We start from the raw sequence: 23171 nt of genomic DNA, 5'->3' as shown, positions 1-23171 counted from the left end.
AACAGTCTGATCACTTCCCTAATTTTAATCCACTTTCAGCAACATTATTGGAAAGCATCTCCGAGAGACATTTCTAAACTGGACAATGGATACACACATACACCCACACATAGTTTAATGTGAATTTACTTTTTCTGGAGATGCTGTCTATTAAGGGAATTGGTTATTCTGTTGTCATCATACACTTATGCCTCTCAACTCTGGGAGCTAACTGTGCTAAAACCAGGCTGCAAAAACTTCTGAAGGGCTGTAAGCAGCCACTCCAAAGCCAAAATAAACCACCTGAATTTAATGAAATAATGCATATACTGACTGTAACAGCAGGTTTACTTCAAAAACAAATGTCAAAATTGGAAGCTGGGATAGTGAAGAAACCAGTGTGAATTTATTATCTACACCTGTGCCATAAACTGATACCAGAAATAGGCTAAATGAATTACAACACTGTTATTACCATTATCATTATTTTACAGCATTCAGGAGCATTCAGATGCTTTACAGTGAAGATAGATATGGTCCCTATTCCCAAAATGCAACAGGAGTAGCAGGTGGATCTCTGATCCCTCTTACTCACTGTAGAAACCTTCACACAGGTGAAATCTATTTGAGATGGTAATGAATTAAATGCATCATTCCTTAAAAAGAGAAAGGAACCAAGGAAGGGAGTCTGACCTTCTTTTGAAGTAAGATAGTAAACCTAGAAAAGGCTCACTTAGTCATAATCAGATATACAACATACAGGAGAAGAAAGCTACCTTTACCTGTGAAATAAGACAGACTTGACGAGTGTGACAACATCCCGACTGGCATTGTACCCTGCACAGACAATGGCAACGTGGATAGTCTGTGGGAGAAAAGGAACAAAAAGAACAAAAATTAAAGCCTGCTCCTGTGCTCGTCACTTCTTAAGGAGAGCACACACATGACACCACTGTTGTTTAGTGCTGCAGTTGTTAGGGATTTGAGTGGGTGTTTTGCAGCTGTTTGCAACCCACTTGAGGCAGTTTGCTAAAAACATCTTAATTGAGTTATAGCACCATCATCATTCCAAAGTCATTACTATCACTCCATCACATCAGATGTTTGAACAGAATTGCATTTATTAGCTAAGACATACATGTGCATGTATGTACACACACCCTCCCCAAGTAAGCAGCACACAAAATCCTGAGTGTGCCAACATACAGACATTTTTAATCTTCTGAAGTAAGGTTTAAAATTATGTCTGATAATTAGAAGCAGATATGATCTCAGAAATGTTGTATTATTTCTGTCTTATGCAAAGCCCCTATGGAGAGGGTGAGCAAACTCTCATGGATGAACATGACTGTGACTATTGGTTTGCCAGGGCTGGATGCATCCCAGTGATGCGATGGGACACTGTGACGGCAAGTGGCCACCTCCCTGCCTGTGACTACCAGCATAGGCTGCTCTGGCAGCGTTAATGTGAAGTTAAACACAACCCCCACAAACACATTGTCTCCACCTCATGACATTGGTAAATTATCATTTATTCTGTGCCTCTTTACCTCCCTTTTAACATGAGGCAGAGGTTTCCTCATCTTTCAGGAGGAAAGGGAAAATTGAAAAGGCACTACGAGTCATTATTTAGCCAGTGAGCACTAATCTGAAAAATGCTATTACGTTACTCTGGTCTGCTTTTAAAAAGTAGCCATTTCTGCTCCCTAGGGGAAAAAAAATTAATCCTAGCAAGTTTTGACTCCAGGTTCTGTGATCTTCTGTTTCTTAGTGGTCACAGAAATGAAGCAGAGTTCACCGTGCTGTCAGCACAAAGCTGCCATTGGGGACACAGCTGTGAAACTGCAGGGAAGCCTCATTTGGCTTCCATTTGAAGCTCGGTTAGCTGGTTTCTCACACATACAGCTCTCATTTTCCACAGAATGCCCACTATGCTGAGAACAAATGAGGAATTCTGTCTCCTCACATAGTCACAGATTCCCAAAGTCTGGCTTCTAACAGAAGCACATTTACACAAGAAGTGCCATGTGTTGGGCACATCTGAAGAGCCCACAGCCCCATCCATTAAGATCACCTGGTACAAGGCACAATTTGAATCATACAACTGCCAAGTGGCTGTGCCACTGTAGAACATCCACATGAACATCAGAGCTGCCTCCAGCCCTGCTGTGCTTCACAAGTTCAGCCATATTTAAGATCTGATGTTTTAAGAGGACTTGAATTAATAAGACAACTGTCTGTCCAGAGAGGTGTGAGAAAGAAAAGATATTGCAGTACATTTTGGTAACAGCTCTGTGAGGTATTAGCACTTTAAATTTATGTTAAAGTCAATGGGAGCTGAGCATACTCAACACTTGGCAAAAATCAATTGTGTTTCTCTCTCGTGATAAGAGGGGAGAACAGAGGCTGCTTATTAATGACTTTTATTACAGCAGGAGTCTGTACTGTACTCACTGGCACGGGTTGCTGTGGGTGCACTGATTCCTGATCCTACACATACTGCCTCCTTTCTCATTGTCACCTGGTCCCCCTCCCAGGCTTGTGGAAGACCCAAGATCCTTCCCCATAGTGGCAGTTAAAATCCAATTAACTGAGAACAGTTTCACCCTTGCTTTAAACATTTCACCTGAAAATGACTTGGCCAGAAACACTAGACCAGAAATAAACATTTTAGGGGTTTCCACATAATAGCACCGTCATATACTATCAGCATTGTTTTATACCATGTACACTTGCCAGAAAAGCTCTCCTCAAAGCCATTCTCTCTACATTACAACTGCACTCCAAATCAGAGTTTACTCTGTCAAGTTCTTGCCCACATCTGTTCTCCTTTTACTAAATCAGTTTGTTTCAGAATTGAAAGCATGCATTCCTTGCTGTCTTCTAGTAGCTGCTGTTGCCTTGGACGCTGCTTCAGCCAGGACACAGTGAGAGCAGCACTTACTACGCTTCTGAATACTCTCTTCCAGCTCAGAGACACAGGCATCCATGTACCTTCTGCTCAGCCTCTCTGTGGTGTTTGATATCACATATCACTTCTATTCCTGCCTGCAATCAGTTAAACAAAAGAGCAATAATCCTTAAAGAGAACAGAAATCAAGACTTTCTCTTTCCAAGTTTTTTCCTGCAGCATGCTTCAAGGCGCAGTCTATTCCTCTCCTTTCCCCGATCCACTTTCCTCTCTCTCATTGTTTAACTGTTAAACAAAGTCAGTGGAAAAACAGGTAAGCCAAATGAAGTCATCAACCTGAACTGTCTGCAGATGTTTGCATCCCAAGGGGAAAAACATTATTTCCAGTTTTCTCCACTCTTGTTCCAAATGCATGTATGGATTGAGAGCAGCTGGCTATACCCAGATTCTGACAAGATATGGCTCGAATAAGCACTTGAAATAACTTGCACCCTCCTGAGCATACTACTGTAAACATCACCTCTCAGATTTTGAAAATTGACACCTCTCCCAAACTCCTTTTATCCATCTGCAGATAGCTGGAAGAGTGTATCCCTCATCCCAGAACTGGTCACTGTGATTCACACAACTTCCAGACTCAATGACTGCAGTAACACCAAGGACTAAAGCCACATGCCCAAATAATGCTCCAACTCCCACTACAAGTGTCAGACTGCCTGTTTGGCTCAACATGTCCCCACAAATTTCTCACACCAAGGCTCTACACTTGCCCCTTTACTGTTGGCGTTCCATTATAGTTTTAGATAATACTAGTCACACTCTAGCCTGGATATTCTGAAGTTGCTGCAGGACCAAACTGAGCATTCAAAGTGTCCATCCTCCTGCAATGATCTCTTTAAAGTGAGTGATGGACATGTTCACCACTTGCTGCAAGAGTCTGGGCTCAGGTCCATTGGAGCACTGGAGATGCTTTTGGATAATGTAACTGATTGCAGCAACAAATGAAATGACAATACACCTGATGATACAGAGTCAATGAATGCTTCCTCTGTTTATACACAGAGATATGGAGAGGTAATCAAAACACTGTGGAAGTTCATCACAACATTCTCCCTACAGGCTGAGGATCAGAAACACCAACTGAACTATTTTTAATTGTAAATTGTTTAGGAAGCACTCAGGTGTAGGTGCTTCAAGGCACTTAAGGAAGCTAAGCTTCTTCAGGAAAGGGAGTTTAAGTCATACCAAGGTGCATTCTAACATAGCTCAAAACTCTTACCTCAGCCACTACAGACCAGGAAAATCCTGTTTCTAAATGCAGTATTTCATGTTCTGGGATAATATTAATGTGAAGAAAATATCCAAAACCACACAAAGAACTGGGCCCCAGATCCATATCAATGAGGAGTATACAGTGCCTAGATGAGCATACATAATAAATTTTCCTTCTTGGGCTACTTTTTGGAATGATGAAATAATGAGTTTAAAAAACCTGTATTAGTCCTTAGAGTTAAAAATAATCTTTGGTAAGACATTTCATACCTCAGTGATTTTCCAGTAGGCTTTCCATTGCAGATATTTAATCCTTCATAAATAATTGTTGTACGTGATTAAGAGATACTACAAGCATGTTACAAAATACTTGTGTTTGCTTCCAGGTTGTGTTTTTTTTTCCCAGTGGCAGATAACATCTACTTTACATGTGTTACACTGCCGATGTTAGTGAGGTTCTCTTCTTGATGGCTGTGGAGCACTACACACTTCAGCCTACTGAACAACACTGTTGAGAACAGGAACAATACAAATATGCCTCTAAAAATGTTTGAAATATTAAGTATCTTGCTAAGCCAGTAAATGCTATACTGCTAATTATCAATTTCATAATATATAACCTATTTCAAAAATATTTATAAATACACAATTCAAGTAACTGCTCAGTTTAGGGAGGCACAAGCTGGAAACATACTGGGATAACACTGTAAGAAAAAGGCATACAATTTTGTTAACTTTCACTGGCATTATACTCTCCTTCTGAAGACTGTTTTTAGTGCTGACACCTGTGTAAGGACTATGCTTACTTGTATTTCCAAGGTTTGCGTTCAAATGGTCTACTACTGGGAAGGCATGATGGGCATCTGCTCACTCAAGGGAGAAGGCCCTTGTCTGCGTGTCTGATTTTTTTCTTGCAGTACAATGCTGATCCATTTTAAAGTATCAGAAGAGCTCTCCTGTGATACAAGAGTAGGAAGCTGTGGCTGGAATGCAACAAACTCACAGCTATTTGATACAGATCACAATTAATATCACAGATTATGCTTTATCAGAGATTCAATGTTCATTCATTGTAACTGCATTTTCAAACGTTTTAATCACCATTAAAGACCATCCCAAATCAGACTGTGAAATGTTATCACCAGTAAATCTCTAAGAACAGACTCAATGAAATGAACAACCCATTCCTGGCACTCTTAGTCTCCACCAGAGCAAGAGTCTTCTTCTTAAGAACCCTTGTTTCTCACTACCCAATTTGTTGACTCTTGCTGTGATATATTCCAGGGTCAGAAGCTAAAAAAATTTTGTTTACACATCTGAAACACAAAGTAACCAGAGAATGAAAGGCATCAAGATGCTCCTCACACAAACACAGGACAAGAATCTACACTAACAGGATAGATGATGAGACCCTTAGCAAACCTGGTAGGAGGGAAGTTTCATTTTAACTTCCATTGCTGTAACTGAGTTACTGAGTGAATTCCTTAAGAGAAGAGTAAGAAGTTATTCTGAGATCAAAATAGTGTGCAGTGAGATAGGGGGATGGCAACTAATGTGAGATTTCGTATGTTATACAAGCATTGCCTCCAGCAGAGTGCTAAACCCCACTGAGCAAGTAAACTCATTGCCAAAACACATTATAAACTGTAAGGTCACTTAAATTATCCCTGCTTTAAACTACTATTTTTGTGTCCTAGACTGGTTGGTACATTGAACAACCAAGAACTGAGATTCAGCTCACCACTCCTTAATATAATAATAAGGGAAAAGTGAGGTTTGCTGATTGATGGCCTGATTAAAAAGAACGCCGAAAATCGCACAGTGAGGAAAATCAGGTCCTCATTATGTGGAGGAGGGAAAATGAAAAACAGAAACCTCCTTTTCCCTCTCCTTACAATAATGTTGCTTCCTTTCTTCTACATTGATGGACAAAGATATCCAACTGGAAAGCAGTAGTTCATTTTCAAACTGTATTTGATATTTTTTCATTGAATAGAATTTATATGAAGAGATAATTAGGATTTCTTTTTCCCCTCACACTAATTTTCTTTCAACTTTTATCTTCCAAGTGGCAGCAAGCAAGATAAAAGGTGGTATGGTATTACCCTCTTTGTAGAAATAAATGGAGGAAGTTCTTTTCGATAACTTTATCAGCTGGGATTGGCACAAGGCCTTTAAGTGAGGCTTTCTGTTTTGGATCTATCCATATTTGGACCTGTCATCAATCAGACATCTCACAACTAAGTATCTGGATGACATCCACAGAAGTACTGACATAAAATGGGGAAAACCAAATGAAACCAACCACGCCAAAACTGCCTCAGAAGGAGATTGCCTGTTCCCCGCAGCCAAGCACACCGCTAGTGTATGGCTCACGCAAAGCACCTGCTCCCACAGTAACATCCAGATATACTCCTCAAAGTGAGTCAAAAGCACAGACTGGTGCCATGAGCCAAGATTTAATTAATCGTGAACCCTGAACTGGTTCAATATAGGCACAGAAACAAAGAAGGCTTTTCTAAGCACTCTGGAGACATTATTATTTAAAATACACGGGGTCAGTTCACCAAAGGTCTTTATCTGCAGAGCTGTAGTGAAGTCAGCTAGAAGAAAGGCTTTGATTTTTATATCAGGTTTGGGGACACAAGAACGAAAAAGACAAAAAGCTGTGATGATATGATAACTCAGAAGATACTCCAATGACAAAAATATTAAAGGTTTTTTTAAAAAGAATAATAAAAAAATTATCTGAAAAGTTGCACACAGCAGACCTTTAAGAGGCTGGGTTTGGAGGAAAAGGTTTCAGAGGAAGGAAATGGGGATCTGCAACATCCTTAAAGGACCACATCTACCAAGCTTTGTTTCCAGCACGTTCCTTTGGTGTATTTACCTCACACTTTTCCACCACGGGCTGCTGGCCGCACTCGGAGCTGTTCCCCGCCACGATGCCAGCCCGCAGGCTCTCGCTGTCGCCCGTGCCTTCCTCCATGGAGTACGTTTTGGAGTGGTTGCCACGGTGGTGCGCGGGGCCCCGGCTCTGCACCAGGCTGAGCTGCTTGCGCAGCACGCGGTTCTCCTCCTCCACCTCCCGCACGCGCACCTCCAGGCTCTCGCGCTCCCGCTGGCTCGACGCCGTGTACCGAGGGCTGTGGGGCTGCGACTCCAGTGGGGACAGCGACACCGGCTTCCCATCTGCACCACAAGGAAACAGAGCACTTGTGTCAGAACACACCAGCTGCATCTTCCTTTAATGTTGGTGTTGTGAGGCAGAGATGCGCTTCAAATACAGCCATGTTTTATGCAGACTTGGCTCTCTCAAGCCATGCTTAAGTACGTGGTAAACCTGGACAAATACTGAGTTCTACGAGCTACAGGTCCTACTAATTTTCAAACCACACCAAAAGATAAGCATGTATTTCTTTGTTCTCATAGGGCTGCCTGCCAGTCTTTAGTCTGGGAAGACAGTCAAGAACATGAGGATTTCATTCAAAGACAATTAATATACAGTTAAATATATTTTAGAAATATATGCAAGATGAAATAATTTTCCTATTCCCACTTCCTCCACAGTCAAATGACAGCATTTTGGCAACCCTTTTGCGCCGAACAGTAGCCCCAGCTGATTCACATGTGTGGAACAGATGGGTTTTATTCAGCAACATAGTATTATGTGCTTGCTGAAAAATAAGAGGTTCAGGACAGAAATGTTCAATACACATGTGGGCCAAATTCTGGAAAGTATTTTGGCTTAAAAAGACTCAGTGGAATTTTGAAAAAAATTTAAATAAGTTCAATGCAACATCTTCAACTAAAGCAGCTCAAAAATGTTCAATCAAAATCAAACTGAAGCAAAGCAAAAGAAAGTAAGAGTTATCCACAGTGTCATCATGAGCAAGAGATTCTTTTGCAGTGATGATAGGTGAGTATCTTATACTAAAGTATTTCTCTGATGTAACTTTCTACTTGCATGTATTAAATCACAGAATTATAGAACTGCAAGGTTGAAAAAAACCTCTAAGGTCATTAAGTCCAACTGTTAATCCAGCACCAACATGTTCACCATTAAACCACGTCCATATCCACATCCATGTTTTTGAACACTTCCAGGGACTGTGATTTTACCATTTGCCTGAACAGCCTATTCCAATGCCTGACCACCTTTGCCATTATGTCTTTTTTCCTACTATTCAACAAAATCTCCTGTGGCACAACTTCAAGTCATTTAATCTCATCCTGTCACTTGTTGCCTGTAAGAAGAGGACAACCCTCACTTGGCTACACTCTCCTTTCAGGCAGTTTTAGAGAGCAATAAGGTCTCCCCTTTTCTCCAGGGTAAACCCCCCCCAGCTCCCTCAGTTTCTTCTCATGGCACTTGTGCTCCAGACCCTTCCTCAGCTTCACAGCTCTTCTCTGGATATGCTCCAGCACCTCAATATCCAGAACTGAACACAGGATTCAAGGTGTGACCTCATCAGTGCCAAGTAAAGGGACGCGTTTGCTATTTAATGATTTTTCCAGTACAGAGAGTCCCATTGATTTTATCAAACAAGTAATAGCCTGAGTGGTTTATAAAATGGAAACCATGCAGTTATTGCTTAGTTCTCCCTAATTAGTACATTTTTCACCTACCGACTCAAAACTATCTCTCTGCTATAAAGACTTGTTCATTGCTTGTTCTTTTTCATTGTTTCACATTTACATGAATGATGAGCAGTCCTCTAAACTGACTTCATGAAAAAACTGGTATGGAAATCAAATCCTCAATTCTAATTTACATTGTTGTGTTATACAGATATACACACTTCCTGTTATGCATATAAATCATTATATCTTGATTTTTATCACCATTTGGATAGAATATCTTGCATTTTCTTGCAGGCTATCTTCTACAAAAAAAAATGTAATTTATTAATTTACCATTAGGAAAGGTTATGGATAAATCTGAGACTGAAAAATATCTCAAGACAAATTCTTGAGTTTGGCCACTGACATCTTGAAACTCAAATGCTCCAGCAAATAGTTATTAAAATGTAATGAGATATTTGATAAGCCTGAAAATAATGAGTGCAGCAATATAGAAATGTCAACACAAAGGACAGAGCCATGCTACAATTAGACATGCAATAGAATACTGAGTTATCTTTCTCCACCAAGCTTGGAGGGCCTGAAACTGAAGTTGTGTTATTTCTCAGCTGCTGATACTCATGCTAAGAAAACTAAGACTCATTTGGTTGTGATTCTATTGCATCCCCATTACTGGACAGCAGGAGTGTACTGTGTAGACACTCTCAGATAAAAAGACAAACAGTACCTTTGCTCACCCACAGAACAACGAACCTGTGTTATCATCAGATACACAATTACACTGCAAATCTAGCCAAAGATTTCACTGGCTATCTTAACTCCTCACCTGGTGAATATCCAGCAAGACACAGATATTAACTCATCACTTCCTGTCTTTGTCACTGAATTCTGTTAGCTTCAAAATAATTACCAGAAAAGGCAGCAAGATATGGAAGTGAATCTCAGAACAACATTCATCAAAATTTCAAAATATGGAAAAAAATTAAACATATCTTTAACTATTCTACGGACATAAATCAATAGATCCTAAATGCTGCTTTGCCAGAATTAAAACTTTAAAAGTTTTTTGTATCTTTTAGAAAATGATACCATTTTGTACATCTGAACCATTGTAGGTATACTGATCAGAAAAGTTCAACTGTTTCTACATAGTATTCAGAAGAAAGAGCATAGTCTGAGAAAGGGAGTGAAAGAAAATATCACCTCACTGCCTCAGACTGAAGTTGCAGCAGCTAATGAGACCAGCTCAGTGCTTATGAAGCCTTGGCTTTAAATGCCAGTAACTCCACTACTGTTCTCTCAGTAGCAATTATTTCTGCTGGTCTGTAAAAGGAGTAAGGAAATCCTTTCAGGAATTAAACAACTAGCTAGGCTCTTCATCTGAAATGCATTCATTTACTACAGAAATGATCTATGTTTTATTACAAGTTGCTAAGATATTTTCTGGAATGATCTCTTCAGGGTTCATACAGCTGGACAAGTCATGTTTTGTTACTAATACTGCTCACTATTCTCAGGTGTATCATGTACTCGGTATATTTTCACATCCCAGCTCTCTGCTGCAAATGATAATGTGACAATTCCAGGACTCATGTGAAATAAAAGTATAAAACCAAAAGTGAACAGAGTTTGATCTTAATACTCAGAAATAAAGTAATATTTTTAATAAATTCAGAGATTGTATAACGCATAATTTTTGCACATCTGAGGCTGGCAAGGCTGTGGCAAGATACTATTTGATTTAGTTCTGTGTATCTCATCCCACTTCTGAAGAAGGAATAAGTGGATAAATGTTAGGGACCACTGATGTTTCACTGTGTGTTGCTTGGTAGAAGAGTTAAACTGATTGCACTGCACTTGAATTTTATAGTTTATACTAACTGGCAGAATGCTCAGAGCTGGTATCTAGGCACTTTTTATCTAATCTAAATCAAAATAAAATAACATAACACATAATATGGCCTGACTCTGGGACTGAAGATGTCCCAGGGAGCACTACAAGGAACATTACTGTGCTCTGAAGCAAGTAGTGCACTTTTGAATGGTGTAATAATAATAAAGCTATTATTTTTTATTCTTCATTTGGGGTTATTGCTCTGTTTTTGAACTTTGGCAGTTTCAGATTTAATATTTTTTTCTGTGTCAAGACTTTTACTTCAGACTTGTGCTAATGCAACTGTACCTACAAAGACCTGCAAAATTCCACTGTCCACAAAACAAAACCCGAACACAAAGCTGAATAATTATTTAATGGATGACAGCAATCAATGACTTATCACACTAGGTCCAACAATTCAGAAAACTTGACAGTACATAAGTTATGAATTCTATGGATTATTGAATGTTTCTGCATATATGAAATCATCTGGATTTAAGGTAACAGATTTCATTAATACTTATTAAGCAGCGTGCTTAGGACACTGGACAAAATAATCAAAAAGCAATCCAGCATAATTCATTTGAAAGGAGAAGGACTGAACCAGTGGCACTTTCTTTCTTACATATAGAACTTAAAGAATAGGCATTAAAGCCAAATTCCTTGTTTTGTAGTTACCAGACTTGGGAGAGGTGATAGTCCTGAAAAGGACCCAGTGGCATTGGAAAGTTACCAGGGAAAGAGCCATAGAGAAAAAAGAACAGTTATCCAAGGGTTAACTGGGTAAGGGAGAAAGAAGCAGAGTGTAGGAAAGCAAAATTTTCTCTGATTCAGAGAAGAAAAGTGCAGAAGCAGGGATCCCAAGTTTTTCAGACAACCCTGATCTGAACTAAAATGCTTAGAATTGCATTAGGAACTGAGGCCCATAGAATTATGGAGCATGTTTTGGGAGGGTTTTTAAAAACCTTTAACATTTAGTTTGCTAGAAAGCACAAACTACTTGTGTTTTGGCATCTTTACATGGTCTAGAGGTTTCTATATGTTTCAGCTGTTACTCATCTCCTGCCTAACAGCATACAATGCCTTTAAAATGAACTAAATAATGGCAGTGAACTCTAGGCTGCTTCTTAGGTAAGAGGAAGTTATGCTGCCCAGAGACAGTGTTTCAGTCTGACTACAGATATAAGATACTCCTCCATTTCACATTATCTGTGCCCACTCTGAAGATTAGCAGCATTAAGAATTTTAACCAAAAGTCAGTACTTTGCAGAAAGAAATGGGTTAGCAGGCAACCACACTCATTATTCTCCCCCTGATACAGCCTCAAAATCATTTCAAGTTCATTGCACAACTATTTTTTCCCAAGTCAAGACCATTGTGGAAAACTCCACAGACCTTGAGGGAAAAGAAAAATAGGACTGCAGTCAGGACTACAGAGACACAAAAACCTGGTGTAAGCAGATAAACTATCCCTTCTGTTCTGGAGTTCTAGCTCAGTTTTAATCACCTGACACCTTAGTACTCCAGCACTCCTGCTCAGCTGGCTGCTCTGCTAGGTCCTGGCTATCTGGGCAGCTATGAATTAAGTCCTTTCTGCTGACATTTTGGTACTTTAGATATGTGTCTCCATGAGTAGGTGCTAAGGCACCAGAAAGTGCCTATTCTCACACTTACCAATTTTTTTTCTCCAACAGCTTTTTGTGAAACACTGCAGTGTGATCTCAGCTGGAAGTAGAAAACCTTGCCCAAATAACCATTTCATCGGTGAAACACAGACCAAGCAATTTAATTCAGGTCTGTGAGCACAGAACTTCTTCATCCTAACACTGTATGAGACAACTACAAGCTGATGCTTTTCACGTGTCAGAGGTAGAAACTTATAACACTGAGAGATGTCACAGTAAGTGCACTGAAGGCTGATGTCCACCTGACAGAGACAGCACAAGAAATAACATCCAAGCCTTTTCATGCAGTCCAAACCAGTTTCCTCAGCTCTGACAGAACAACTTCTCCCATCACTATTAAGTGCTTCTCAGGATTTGGCATGGACAACACCCATGTTAAGTTACATGTTATTTAGTTAGGAGAGACTGTTTGCACTGAAGATGCCAATCAACCACCAGGCTTGGACTTAGTCAATAGTAATCACACTGAAGAACTTCAGCAAGTTCTTTAAATACTAAATTTGTGTTCAATTCCACTGCTGTTAAGGGTACTTAAGAACACATTAACGTGGTTTATTGAACCCAAACCTGAACCATTTAATTCCACTGAAGGTCAGCCTTACTTAAAGAATCACATTATTGCCTGATGTTCATATACAGGGAAATTCTTTTCTCAGTGTCCTTTCCTTGAACAAAACAGCCCTCTACAAGCAGTGGATTCAGAAATTAAACATATCATACACAAAAAACCTTCACCCACAGAACACCAGACTTGCAAAGTGCATTGAGTTTGCTTGGCCAGGTTTTGACAGCAGAGGGGCTCCAGGGGTGGCCTCTATGTGAACCTCCTGGAAGCTTTCACCATGTCCTAGAGAGCCAGTGCCAGATGGCTCCAAGATGGACCTGCTGCTGGCCAAGGCTGAACCTATCACAAACAGCGGTCACCTATGGGGCGACCACAAAGAAGGGGTAAGAAGTTACTACACAGAATCAATTGTAGCCAGAGAGGAGAGGAATGAGAATACAGGAGAGAACAACTTTGCAGGTACCAAGGTGAGTGCAGAAGGGAGGTGCTCTAGGTACCAGAGCTAAGATTTCCCTGCAGCTGTGGGAAGACCGTTGTGAGGCAGATATGCCACTGCAGTCCATGGAGGTCCACAGGTACATGTGGAGGACCATATGCCAAGCAAGTGGATGCCCAAGGGAGGCTGCAACCCTGTGAGGAAGCCCACCCTGGAGCAGGCTTGCTGGTGGGATTTGTGACAGGGTGTCACTCTGGAGCAGTGTTGGTGAAGGACTGCACACCATGGGAGGGACCCATGTTGCAACAAATCATGAACAACTGCAGCCCATGAGAAGGACTCTCTTGGAAAAACTTTGTTGAGGGCTGTCTCCCATGGGAGGGACACCACACTGAAGCGGGGAAGAGCGTGAGGAGCAAGGAGACCACATTTCATGAACTGACCACAACCCCCATTCCCTGTTTTCCTGCACCGTTACAAGAAGGAGGAAGAGAAAATCAGGAGTAAATTTAATTTGGGAAGAAGGTGGAAAATAAAGTGGGTTTTTTAGATTGAGTTTTATTTCTCATTACCCTACTGTCATTTGATCAGTAATAAATAAAATTAATTTTCCTGAGTTGAGTCTGTTTTGCCTGTGACAGTAATTGGTGACTGACCTCTTTCTGTTCTTGTCTTGACCCATGAGCTCCTCATTATATTTTCTCTCCCTGTGCAGCTGAAGAGGGAAAATGATAGAGCAGCTTTGGTGGGCACTTGGTGTCCAGCCAGGGTCAAGCATCCACTGAAGTCAAACACTTAAAAGTTTGGAAATGTGAGAATCATGGTCTTCTGTTCAATCTTTACTGTCATTCCCTTGTGTCTGCTGACAGGATCATTACCTGCAGGATCACCACTTTATATCCAAAGAATATCAGCATCACTGTGTGCATAGAATGGATGGTGATCACAGCTATTTAGCAGGTTGTTTCAGCTCATCATTCTGTTTGTGACCACACATACCTATCCTGTTATGAAAAAAAGACGTATTTATTCCCTCACTGGCCTATGATGTTCATTACTATGCATCTTAACACAGCACAGGGATCAGTGACATCTTTTTAAAAGTTATTTAAAGGAAAGGTGGTACTATCAGTCCTGCTTTTACAGTCAAGCAAAAAGTTGTGGAGTCCTTAACACTCACAAAAAATACCATTTTCAGATGCACAGCTGAGATGAGTCTGATACAGTTTTTCAACAAATAATCACTTTTTGTGCACTCCAATTTTTCAGAGGACTGCTACATATGCAACAGGCATAAGCTTAACATTTCTGTCATGCAGGAGTCTGCAAGTTGGAAATCCAGGAAATGGGGGGAAATGTACTTAGCAGCCACTTGCAATAGCATTGTTTTATGGACACCATGTAATGAACTCAGTGGTAGAGACAGAAACAATTCCTCAGGGCAAATTTGACTTCATAAATTACAAAGTTGTCCCCTGCCTTGTTCATGACATGACTTCCAGTCTCTTAAATTAACTAAATGGAGTGGTTCAAGAACCACTTTCTCTGCATTGCTGCATTTGTTCTGCAGGCAAAATGGGGAAGGGGTTGTGTTTCAGAAAGGGTTTGCAGTTGCACCATCAATGATGGCATCGTGCAGAGAGCTGCAGAGAGCTATTTATGCGCTGGCTGAGCAAATGCAATTCTGATAGGGATTCTCTAATAGGGATGGTAAACAGTAAAAGACACCAGGTAAAGAAAAATAAACAACAGAATGCAGGAAGAAATAGGGAAAGAAAATCTAAACACAAACATCCTTCTTGGAAACAGATGTGACTTTTAAAAAGTCATTTGTTTTTTCAAAAGAAATATTGACTCATTAGCTAGTTATGAATGTTGGCTTATTAGCATATTCAAAACAAGGGCCCATAAGTCTCAAAATATTTGGCCATTTCCTTGTCTAGAACAAAGTAACTTTTTTGTTTGTTTGTTCTTCTCAGTTTTTCTTTCCCTGTTTTGCATTGCCCTGGCAATATATATGCCTCTTCAAGAAAAGGACTAAAAATAACATTTCCCTCCTTTCCACTGGCAGCAGAGATGCAAGAAAATAGTATCTTATCAGAGTGAGCACTGAGGGAAAATAAGATTTTATCAGGGACTTGGCTTGACAAAGATAACATGCTATCAAGAGGGGAACTTGGCAAAGATAAGACATTATCAATATCAGGAGTAAAGCCTGGGGAAAATAATGTCTTAATACCTATTAGATTCTAAATAAGCCATCTGTGCGCTTGACAAATTGTTATTTTCTCCAAGTCCCATTCCTGTGAAGATGTTGATTTCGTTGGCAAACCACTTCTTTAGCAGTTGGGAAGCGGGGGAGAAAGAGCAGAAGAGGAAGCTCCGTCTCCCCAAAGGTAGAGAGGTATTCTCTTTCTGCTCAAAAGCTTTGCAGGCAGGTCAAGACTTCCAATGTGACAGCCAGAAAGACTCACATGTGTAGACCCTGAAGGTGTATTGCAGGGAAATCCCCTACAACAACACTCAACAAGCACACTGCAGAGCACCCCATGACAGGAGGAGAGGGTCAACGCCCCTTCTGTCCTCTGACCACGCTACCAGGCCCTGAAGTGTTGCCCATGGAGTTTTTGGCAAACACACTTCTCTACAGAAGCAATGCCTGGTTATCCCTTAGCAGGGACTTTTTGTCATAAACAACCTCATCACAATTAGCAGTATACACGTGGGGTACAAATAAATGAGCTCTTTTAGGTCAGTTACAGACATAAATCCCCGTTCGGTTAGAGGTTACCGTTCCCACAGCTTAAGCTGACCCAGAGGGTCACACAGAGCTTCTCACCTCCTGCAGTGCAACACATCCAACTCAGCTTAAGCTGGTCAGAGCCAGCCCAATTGCCTCTGCCCTGAAGCATTCCCCTCTACCACCTCCCCGACAACCACTGCCTGGTGGATGCCTGTGCCCTGAAGCTGAAACCTTCTGCAACTCAATTATAAATCTTTAGAGTTTCAATCTGGATGAATTTAAATAAATTGTGGCAGCTCCTGGAAAATGATAAATCCAATTCATAGTAGGATGGACTACTAAACGCCTTAAATGGCAGAATGTGGGTGAATGCCACTGGTTATTCATAGGAATGGGCAAGCAGGGAATAATTAGAAGGGAAGCTGTGGAGGGCCTGTAGGAGTGTGATGTGAATAATAAAGCACACTTAGGAAAAGGCATATGAATGATATCTGCAGGGTAAGTATTTGTAGCCAGCTGAATTTCCCTGGTGTACAGCAGGAGTGGGAGGGAAAACAATGGGATTTGTTAATCTGAAAATTTCCTATGGAGAAGCAGCATCTCTTTTTTCATTAACCATTTGGATATCTTACACCCAGGTATTCTTCTCTGTTCAGGTGTGAGCTTTGTGTTAAGGTGACTACTGGCCCTGATATAGCAGAATGTATAATCAGCAGCAGGCAGCCATTACAGCTCTCTGAGGTAAAGCATGTGCCCAAAAGTGTCACTGCAGCTGTACACAGTACTGTGACTATCATTCATGGCATGGAATGTAAAAGACTGGAGCTATTCTATGTTGGCTCCTATTCAGTAATAAACTGTGGAAGGGGAAAGGAAGGGGAAAAGCCTAAAATACACCATTTTACAGTGTTTTTGAAAAGGACAGAAAGTACAAGAAATAAGTACATACAAGCTTAGAAATATATATATATATATATATATATTTCTACAATTGCCACAGTAACCACAAGCTAGAGACAAGCATGACCAATGCAAACCTAGTAGTAGTTAATTTCAATTCTGTTGCTGGTGATTAGCCTCAGCTGCTCATCAATAGAGGCTCAGCTGATAATTATTAAGTTAAACTTCTGAGCAGAATTTGCATATGTAAAGCACGCTTTCCCTGCTGAAGCAACAATGGATGCTATAATGCACTTCCTGATTGTACAGCTCTTGGATTTGGGGAACCTGGGCAAGAGAGTCTGCTTTGCATATCCTTCCTCACCCTCATCAGGCCAACCATTCAGAAGAAATGCACTTGCACACACTGGCATCTACAAGCTACAGTGGAAAACATTCCTAACCCTGCACAAGAGGAAAGAATTCATTTCAAACAGAATAAGAATAATACAAAAGACAGTTTTGCACATTCCTCTAAACATTTACTTTAACTTCCTTACAACCTAAAAACATGCAACAACTGGTCTGTGACAAGGTAACCTGGTCACCTTTAAAGACACACTAAGTCCAGATTTGGTCCATTAGCTCCCAGTGACCTCTAGATGCAGTGGAAAAATCAGCATCATTATGTGATTCTCTGTTAAGCTTTTTCTCATATTACTTCCTCCAGGTCAGAATTTCATTTCCTGAATGTGATACTCATTCATCAGTAATAGCCATGCCCCCCTGATTAACTGCAGCGTCAAGAATACAGATAAACACACACCATGCCTAGATTACATTTATCTCTTCAGTTCTCCAGGTTTTCATAATTCCATGACTTGCAACGCATGCCCAGATCTGCTTAATACCCATGGAGTTCAGAGGCACATCCTTTGGGGATGAGGAAACATGAAAAGGAATTGGGAAGACTTTTAAGGAAGCTATAACACAACTACCTGTGCCTCCATGTAGCTACCCTATCACTTTGGTTTGAGTCTATTGTAGGCTTATTATTAATAGACCTGAATGGTTTCTTTATCAGACAACAATGAACAGTAAAGCAAAAGATCTATTTCTCTGATGATAAAAAATATAAAGCAAAAGTAAACCAAAAGTTTGGCTTTAGGTAAACATGGGAGATGAGTTGAAAAAGGGAGATCTAAGGCAATGGAGGTGGTCAGCCTCTAGGAAAGCCACTCTTTTTAAAAAAAAGTAATGGTTTAAAACTTAGTTAATAAAATTTGTGTGCTTTGCTGCAAGTCACCTGGTAGCAGTGTTACACACTATCTCAAAAATAGACTTTCAGCACATAAACAGAAATGCTGCAGTATTAGTTCAGGCTGGTTGGTGATGCTGAAACCTGCTCAAAAGCTTGTTATATCCCTTAATCTCCCTTGGCACAGAGATGCCATCACAGAACCATGTGCAGGTATTTTGATTGAGGCTGCTGAAAAAGCAGACTGTCTGAACACTGACTGAGCATCAAGGATTGTTCAAGGATAAAGAAGTAAGTAAAAAAAAACAAATTTTGCACCACAGCGTTTCTTCCTTAGTAGTACCAAGATCTGTAAAAACCTTCAAATCTTATAGAGCTCAAGCCAGCAACAACAGATATGAGCACACGTACATAAAGTCAAGTAGCAAAGGAAAAAAATTCAGATCAGTAATTGCTCTTCTTTATAAATGTATCTGAAGATTACACAAGCAAACATCAGTGTTATTCATCTGATGACATAACACTGCAAAAGTTATTAATATCTTTCAGTATTGAGTCTTCTTTTCTCCCCACATATTCTCAGCACTTCATTTGCCGCAACTGTCATTTCAGCCACTTCAGTCCCAAAGACAAGTGAAGTGAAAATGCAAATAACTGCATGTTCAGGACACATGAAGGCTGATCAGTGTTATGACATTTATCTTCACTAATGACAAGAGATGAAATAGGAGGAGTTAGTTTCCTGTCCTCCTCATGAAGAAAAATGTCATACCAGATCATCATGTACCATATGTAGCAAAATTGCTACCACACTTTGCAGAGGAAAGAAACATCTCAGCAGTGATACAGATGGTAGGTTACATGTCATGGCTATGACATCAGAAATGAAACACACATTGTGTTAACAGAGTAGATGTAAAAATCAGTCATGGCAGAAGAAATACCCCCACAACAACAGTACATAAATAAGCTAAGGGTAGCTAGTTAGATTATTTGAAAAAGTTAAAGTTGTATTAAATAGCAATGAGTTGTTCACGGAAGTCAACAGTGCTTTCAGAATTAGCTTCAATATGGCCAAATATCCATCCAAGGGCTACAACAAATTTTTGGTGCTCAGACTCTATTGACATGTAATATGGAACCTCTTTTTTACACTAACTTACTGAACATTTACATTTTAAAAAGTATTTAGCTTTAATATATTGGAAATGCTCCTTCTACAAGGATATAGTAAGTTTCTAAGAACTGATTTTTTATGAGATATATCTGATTGCTGTATCAGGTAGACAGAGATTTAATTTCTCTCAGTGACCTAAGTTTCCTATAATACAGGAGGAAAATACTCTTTTTTTATTATATTATTGTTTTGTTACAAAAGTGAAGACAGTGTATCAGAAACATAATCCTGTTTCAAGTAAGCAAAAGGCAAAACTTGGTAACTGATGAAAACAAGCACAGATCTAACACTGCATGATGTGTGCATGCATACAGCATGGTGGTGTTACTCATTTTTATCTTGCACCACAAATACACCCAGTGCTGTACTGTTTTAGGTCAGAATGTGGGCTATGTCCCCTGTGCCCCATCACAAACCTGCTGAGCTTCCTGTGAAGCAAGCAAAAGAGATTTTTCATTTTCAAGCAGCCAAAAGTTTATTAAGGTTATAAACAGCGATCTGGGAGCAAGACTTAGCTGTTCTGCTTACTAAGGATTTGTCTTGTAACAGATGAGGGGTATTTTTGAGACTAATTCACATTTCTGCTGTGGTGCACAGAAACATCTTAATGTACGCTTAGGATCCTAAACAAGATTGCTAAAGAATATGCCTACTCCTGTGTATGGCAACACTGAGGTTAAGCCCTATTGACATGCTTATTTACTATTATAAAATAAAGTTGCTTTACTCAATTAGAACAGTAGTGCTCAATATTTACAGGATTTGCATGTTTTTAAGTAAACATTTCCTTCTTTTTTTCTCTACTTTCTCAAGTTTTCATTACCTCCAGTTATTCCCCTCAAAAGTAGGACATTGTGTATGAGACCTCTTTAGTAAGTACAGACAACATAGGATGTTTAAGGATGCTTTTGTGAGGCAGACTAGATGCAGGGCCAATGGCCATCGCCTTTCTACACTGATATATACTATGAGCTAATTGATGTCTATGACAAGTTTCTGTGTTGGAGTAATGGGAAGATGAAGGTGGAGGCATTTACAAAAAATACTGTACTGTGTTGTATCTAGAGGTCAATTACAGTCCTACAATTGTTCTTTATTCTGTTGACAGATTTTCACTAAATGTATCTCTCCATCTTCCTTTGTTAGTGTAATTATAGATTTATTCACTTCTTACCATTTGAAATATCTTTTATCTTAACATCTTTGTGGAATAGCAGAAACTTGACCAAAATTGTTGCATATTGAAAAAACCCAAATTAACACACCTTATACCTAAAGAAAAATCAAACACAGAAAAAACCCAATAGATCAGCTACATAACAAAAATGCTGCAACTGTAAAAGTCCTTTAAAGGTCAAGCAAAAGAAGAAACAACACGATTGGAAAAAAGAAGAGAGAAAAAGGTGGCTTCCTTTCTCACGTGCTCCCATCTGGTTTCAGGAAAAGGGAAGGATCCAAGTATTTTTAATTATATATTCCATATTAATTTGGGCTAATCTAGACATGGAAATCAGCTGTTAAGAACTGACATAGGATAAAGTTGAGGACTGAATGCTAAATAACATTGCTTCCATCACCTTTATTTTCTCTCTAAGAACAGGCTGCTGCAATACATACCCTTAGGAAAATAAGGAATCATGGACTTCTCCCTTCTAAATTATGACCATCTACCCAAGAAAAACGGAGGCAGGCAACAGACTAAGAACACTTTATAGTCCTATTACTACCAAGTTTACTTTCTAAATTGTGCCTTCTTCTGGTCTTAACTATCATTAAAACAGTACAGATATTGAGGTATACCAGTCCTGACTTTATGCTTTCCTCTGAAGAGGATCCTGTATATCTAACATTATATAATATGTATCCTGTCCCTTATGGTAAAATTCCAATAGACAAGACATTTCTTGTGTTTTGAAAGACAGTCTTTCCTCTCTTGAGAAACTGTAACTTCAGCAGGTACATATTTAAAATTCACACTAGCACCTTATACTAGCACCTTCTACAGAAATTATTTGATTTCTTATTTGATGAGCACAAATATTTATTGTGAATTCCATCAGACAATGATTTTCTTTCTTTTCTTGAATCTGACTGCATCTAATCAACAGGGAAAGTTGTATTAAAACTGTATTTAAAGTCTTGCAATATTTTAGATTTATTGTAAAGTCAAATTTTGGAGCTACATGAGAAAATATTAGTGCTATTTGCTTGTTTCTTTTGCATTAAGATCTCGCTTTCATCCCTGCAGCAGAAGCTGAAAAAACAGCACCTATCATGATGAAAAAAATCAGAAGACAAAGCTTTTAAAAACTTATCATTTTAGATATAGGAAATTATGCCCTTTGAACACTTTGAAGTAGCAATACAAAATTTTTCTCAGGATTGTTCAAAGGCCTTATGCTCTACCATGACAGCAGATACGTCAGGTAGGATGGGTAAATGGAAGGGCCAGCACCTGTGATAAGTCTGTGACAACTATGGGGCACCCACTAATTCAGCCTAAGAAGAATTAAGAGAATCCTCAGAGGTGTCAGGCATCATTACCCTTCTCAGCAATCTTCAGTAGAACTTCCAAGACTACGGAATTATACCTGATAAAGTAATACACAAAATTAACAAGTATTGATCTTCAATTTGAATTACTGAGGGTTTGTTTATTTTTGTTGGAACTATCCTTGAGAGGGCTCTGCAGGCAAAGTTTTGTACTGAAAAATATTATTTTCACTGATCTCTCCCCAGTACACATAATGGGGTTCTCTCCTTCTCCAAACTGAGCATTCAAAAGGAGTCCAGATTGCAGGAAAGAATGCTCAAATAAAGGTAAAAATGCCATCGTATCTACTCTGTCCCACTATAGTGCTTAAAAAGCTGAAGTTTAACTCTGCCAAGCATATAAACCTCCAAATCTATTAGATAGCAATTACCATGTATTTAATTTCACAGCTGTGCCTTTTCCCTTTTTGATTGAGCACCACCACCTTTTTCTGCTTCTCTTGTTCAAGCCTTTTACATCTGGTTCATAATCAAGTCCTGATGATCCTTAATGCCTTGATTTCAGAGGCCATCATTCCCCCAATTCCTTTCTCCATTTTTAAATTTCTGCAAATTCTATCTCCATCCTCGGTGTGGCTGTGCAAACTGTAATCCCTCATAATAGACTGATGCTGATCCTGCTCTGTGGATTAAGCAGTGTAAAATGCCTATGTACTGAATTCACACCTTCCAAACTGAGCAGCCCAGCTATATCTAATCTAACCAACTGGCTTTTATCAGCTGCACACAAGAGATGTGAAAATAAGCTTAATTTCAAGCCTCAGTCACATAGCCACAACCATGTTATTATTTTTTGTATTTAACAGAATGAGCATCTGTGATGAATTCTAAGGTACACTCTGTAGTTATACATCACTAGATTTGGTATGGCTCAAGATTCTTTGAAAACTGTGAAATGACAATATTTTCATGCCTGGTTTTGATTATTTCTCTTAAAAAGAGAAAGGGAAAAAATATTGCTGAACTTCAAGTGCAATTTTGCTGCTTTCTTCTTGTGAAATCTGTATTCCCATGCCAGATGGTGTCTGAGTTATCAAAGTTATTACCCTAAACTCAATTAGGGAAGAATGAAAGTAATTAAGCAGGGGATGAAGTGACAGAAATATTCAAGATATAAAGCATCTAATATGGGTGAGGATTCTCTAAATTAGATAGAAATTCATCTATAAATGCAACCTAGCACAGAACAGCTTGAGCCTTCACTTTCAAATATTTTAAGACATTGTGCAAAATTCAGTACTTTCTCAAGTGGG

The 23171-nt window shown here is 39.5% G+C and overlaps 1 protein-coding gene across 2 annotated transcripts in view; it reads right to left on the bottom strand.

Annotated features, from left to right (window-relative positions):
• LARGE1 (LARGE xylosyl- and glucuronyltransferase 1) overlaps positions 1-23171 on the bottom strand; it is a 269021-nt gene that overhangs the window by 130812 nt on the left and 115038 nt on the right. For both annotated transcript variants that reach the window (XM_053977660.1, XM_053977661.1), the window contains 2 exons: positions 7053-7354; positions 762-844 (listed from right to left, as the gene is read on the bottom strand). In XM_053977660.1, the coding sequence (XP_053833635.1) occupies positions 762-844; positions 7053-7354 (385 nt within the window). The remainder of the gene's footprint in view (positions 1-761; positions 845-7052; positions 7355-23171) is intronic.

This window comes from Vidua macroura, chromosome 5 (genome assembly GCF_024509145.1).
Source record: "Vidua macroura isolate BioBank_ID:100142 chromosome 5, ASM2450914v1, whole genome shotgun sequence".
Taxonomy (NCBI): domain Eukaryota; kingdom Metazoa; phylum Chordata; class Aves; order Passeriformes; family Viduidae; genus Vidua; species Vidua macroura.
This window is presented reverse-complemented; position numbering and strand designations above follow the sequence as displayed.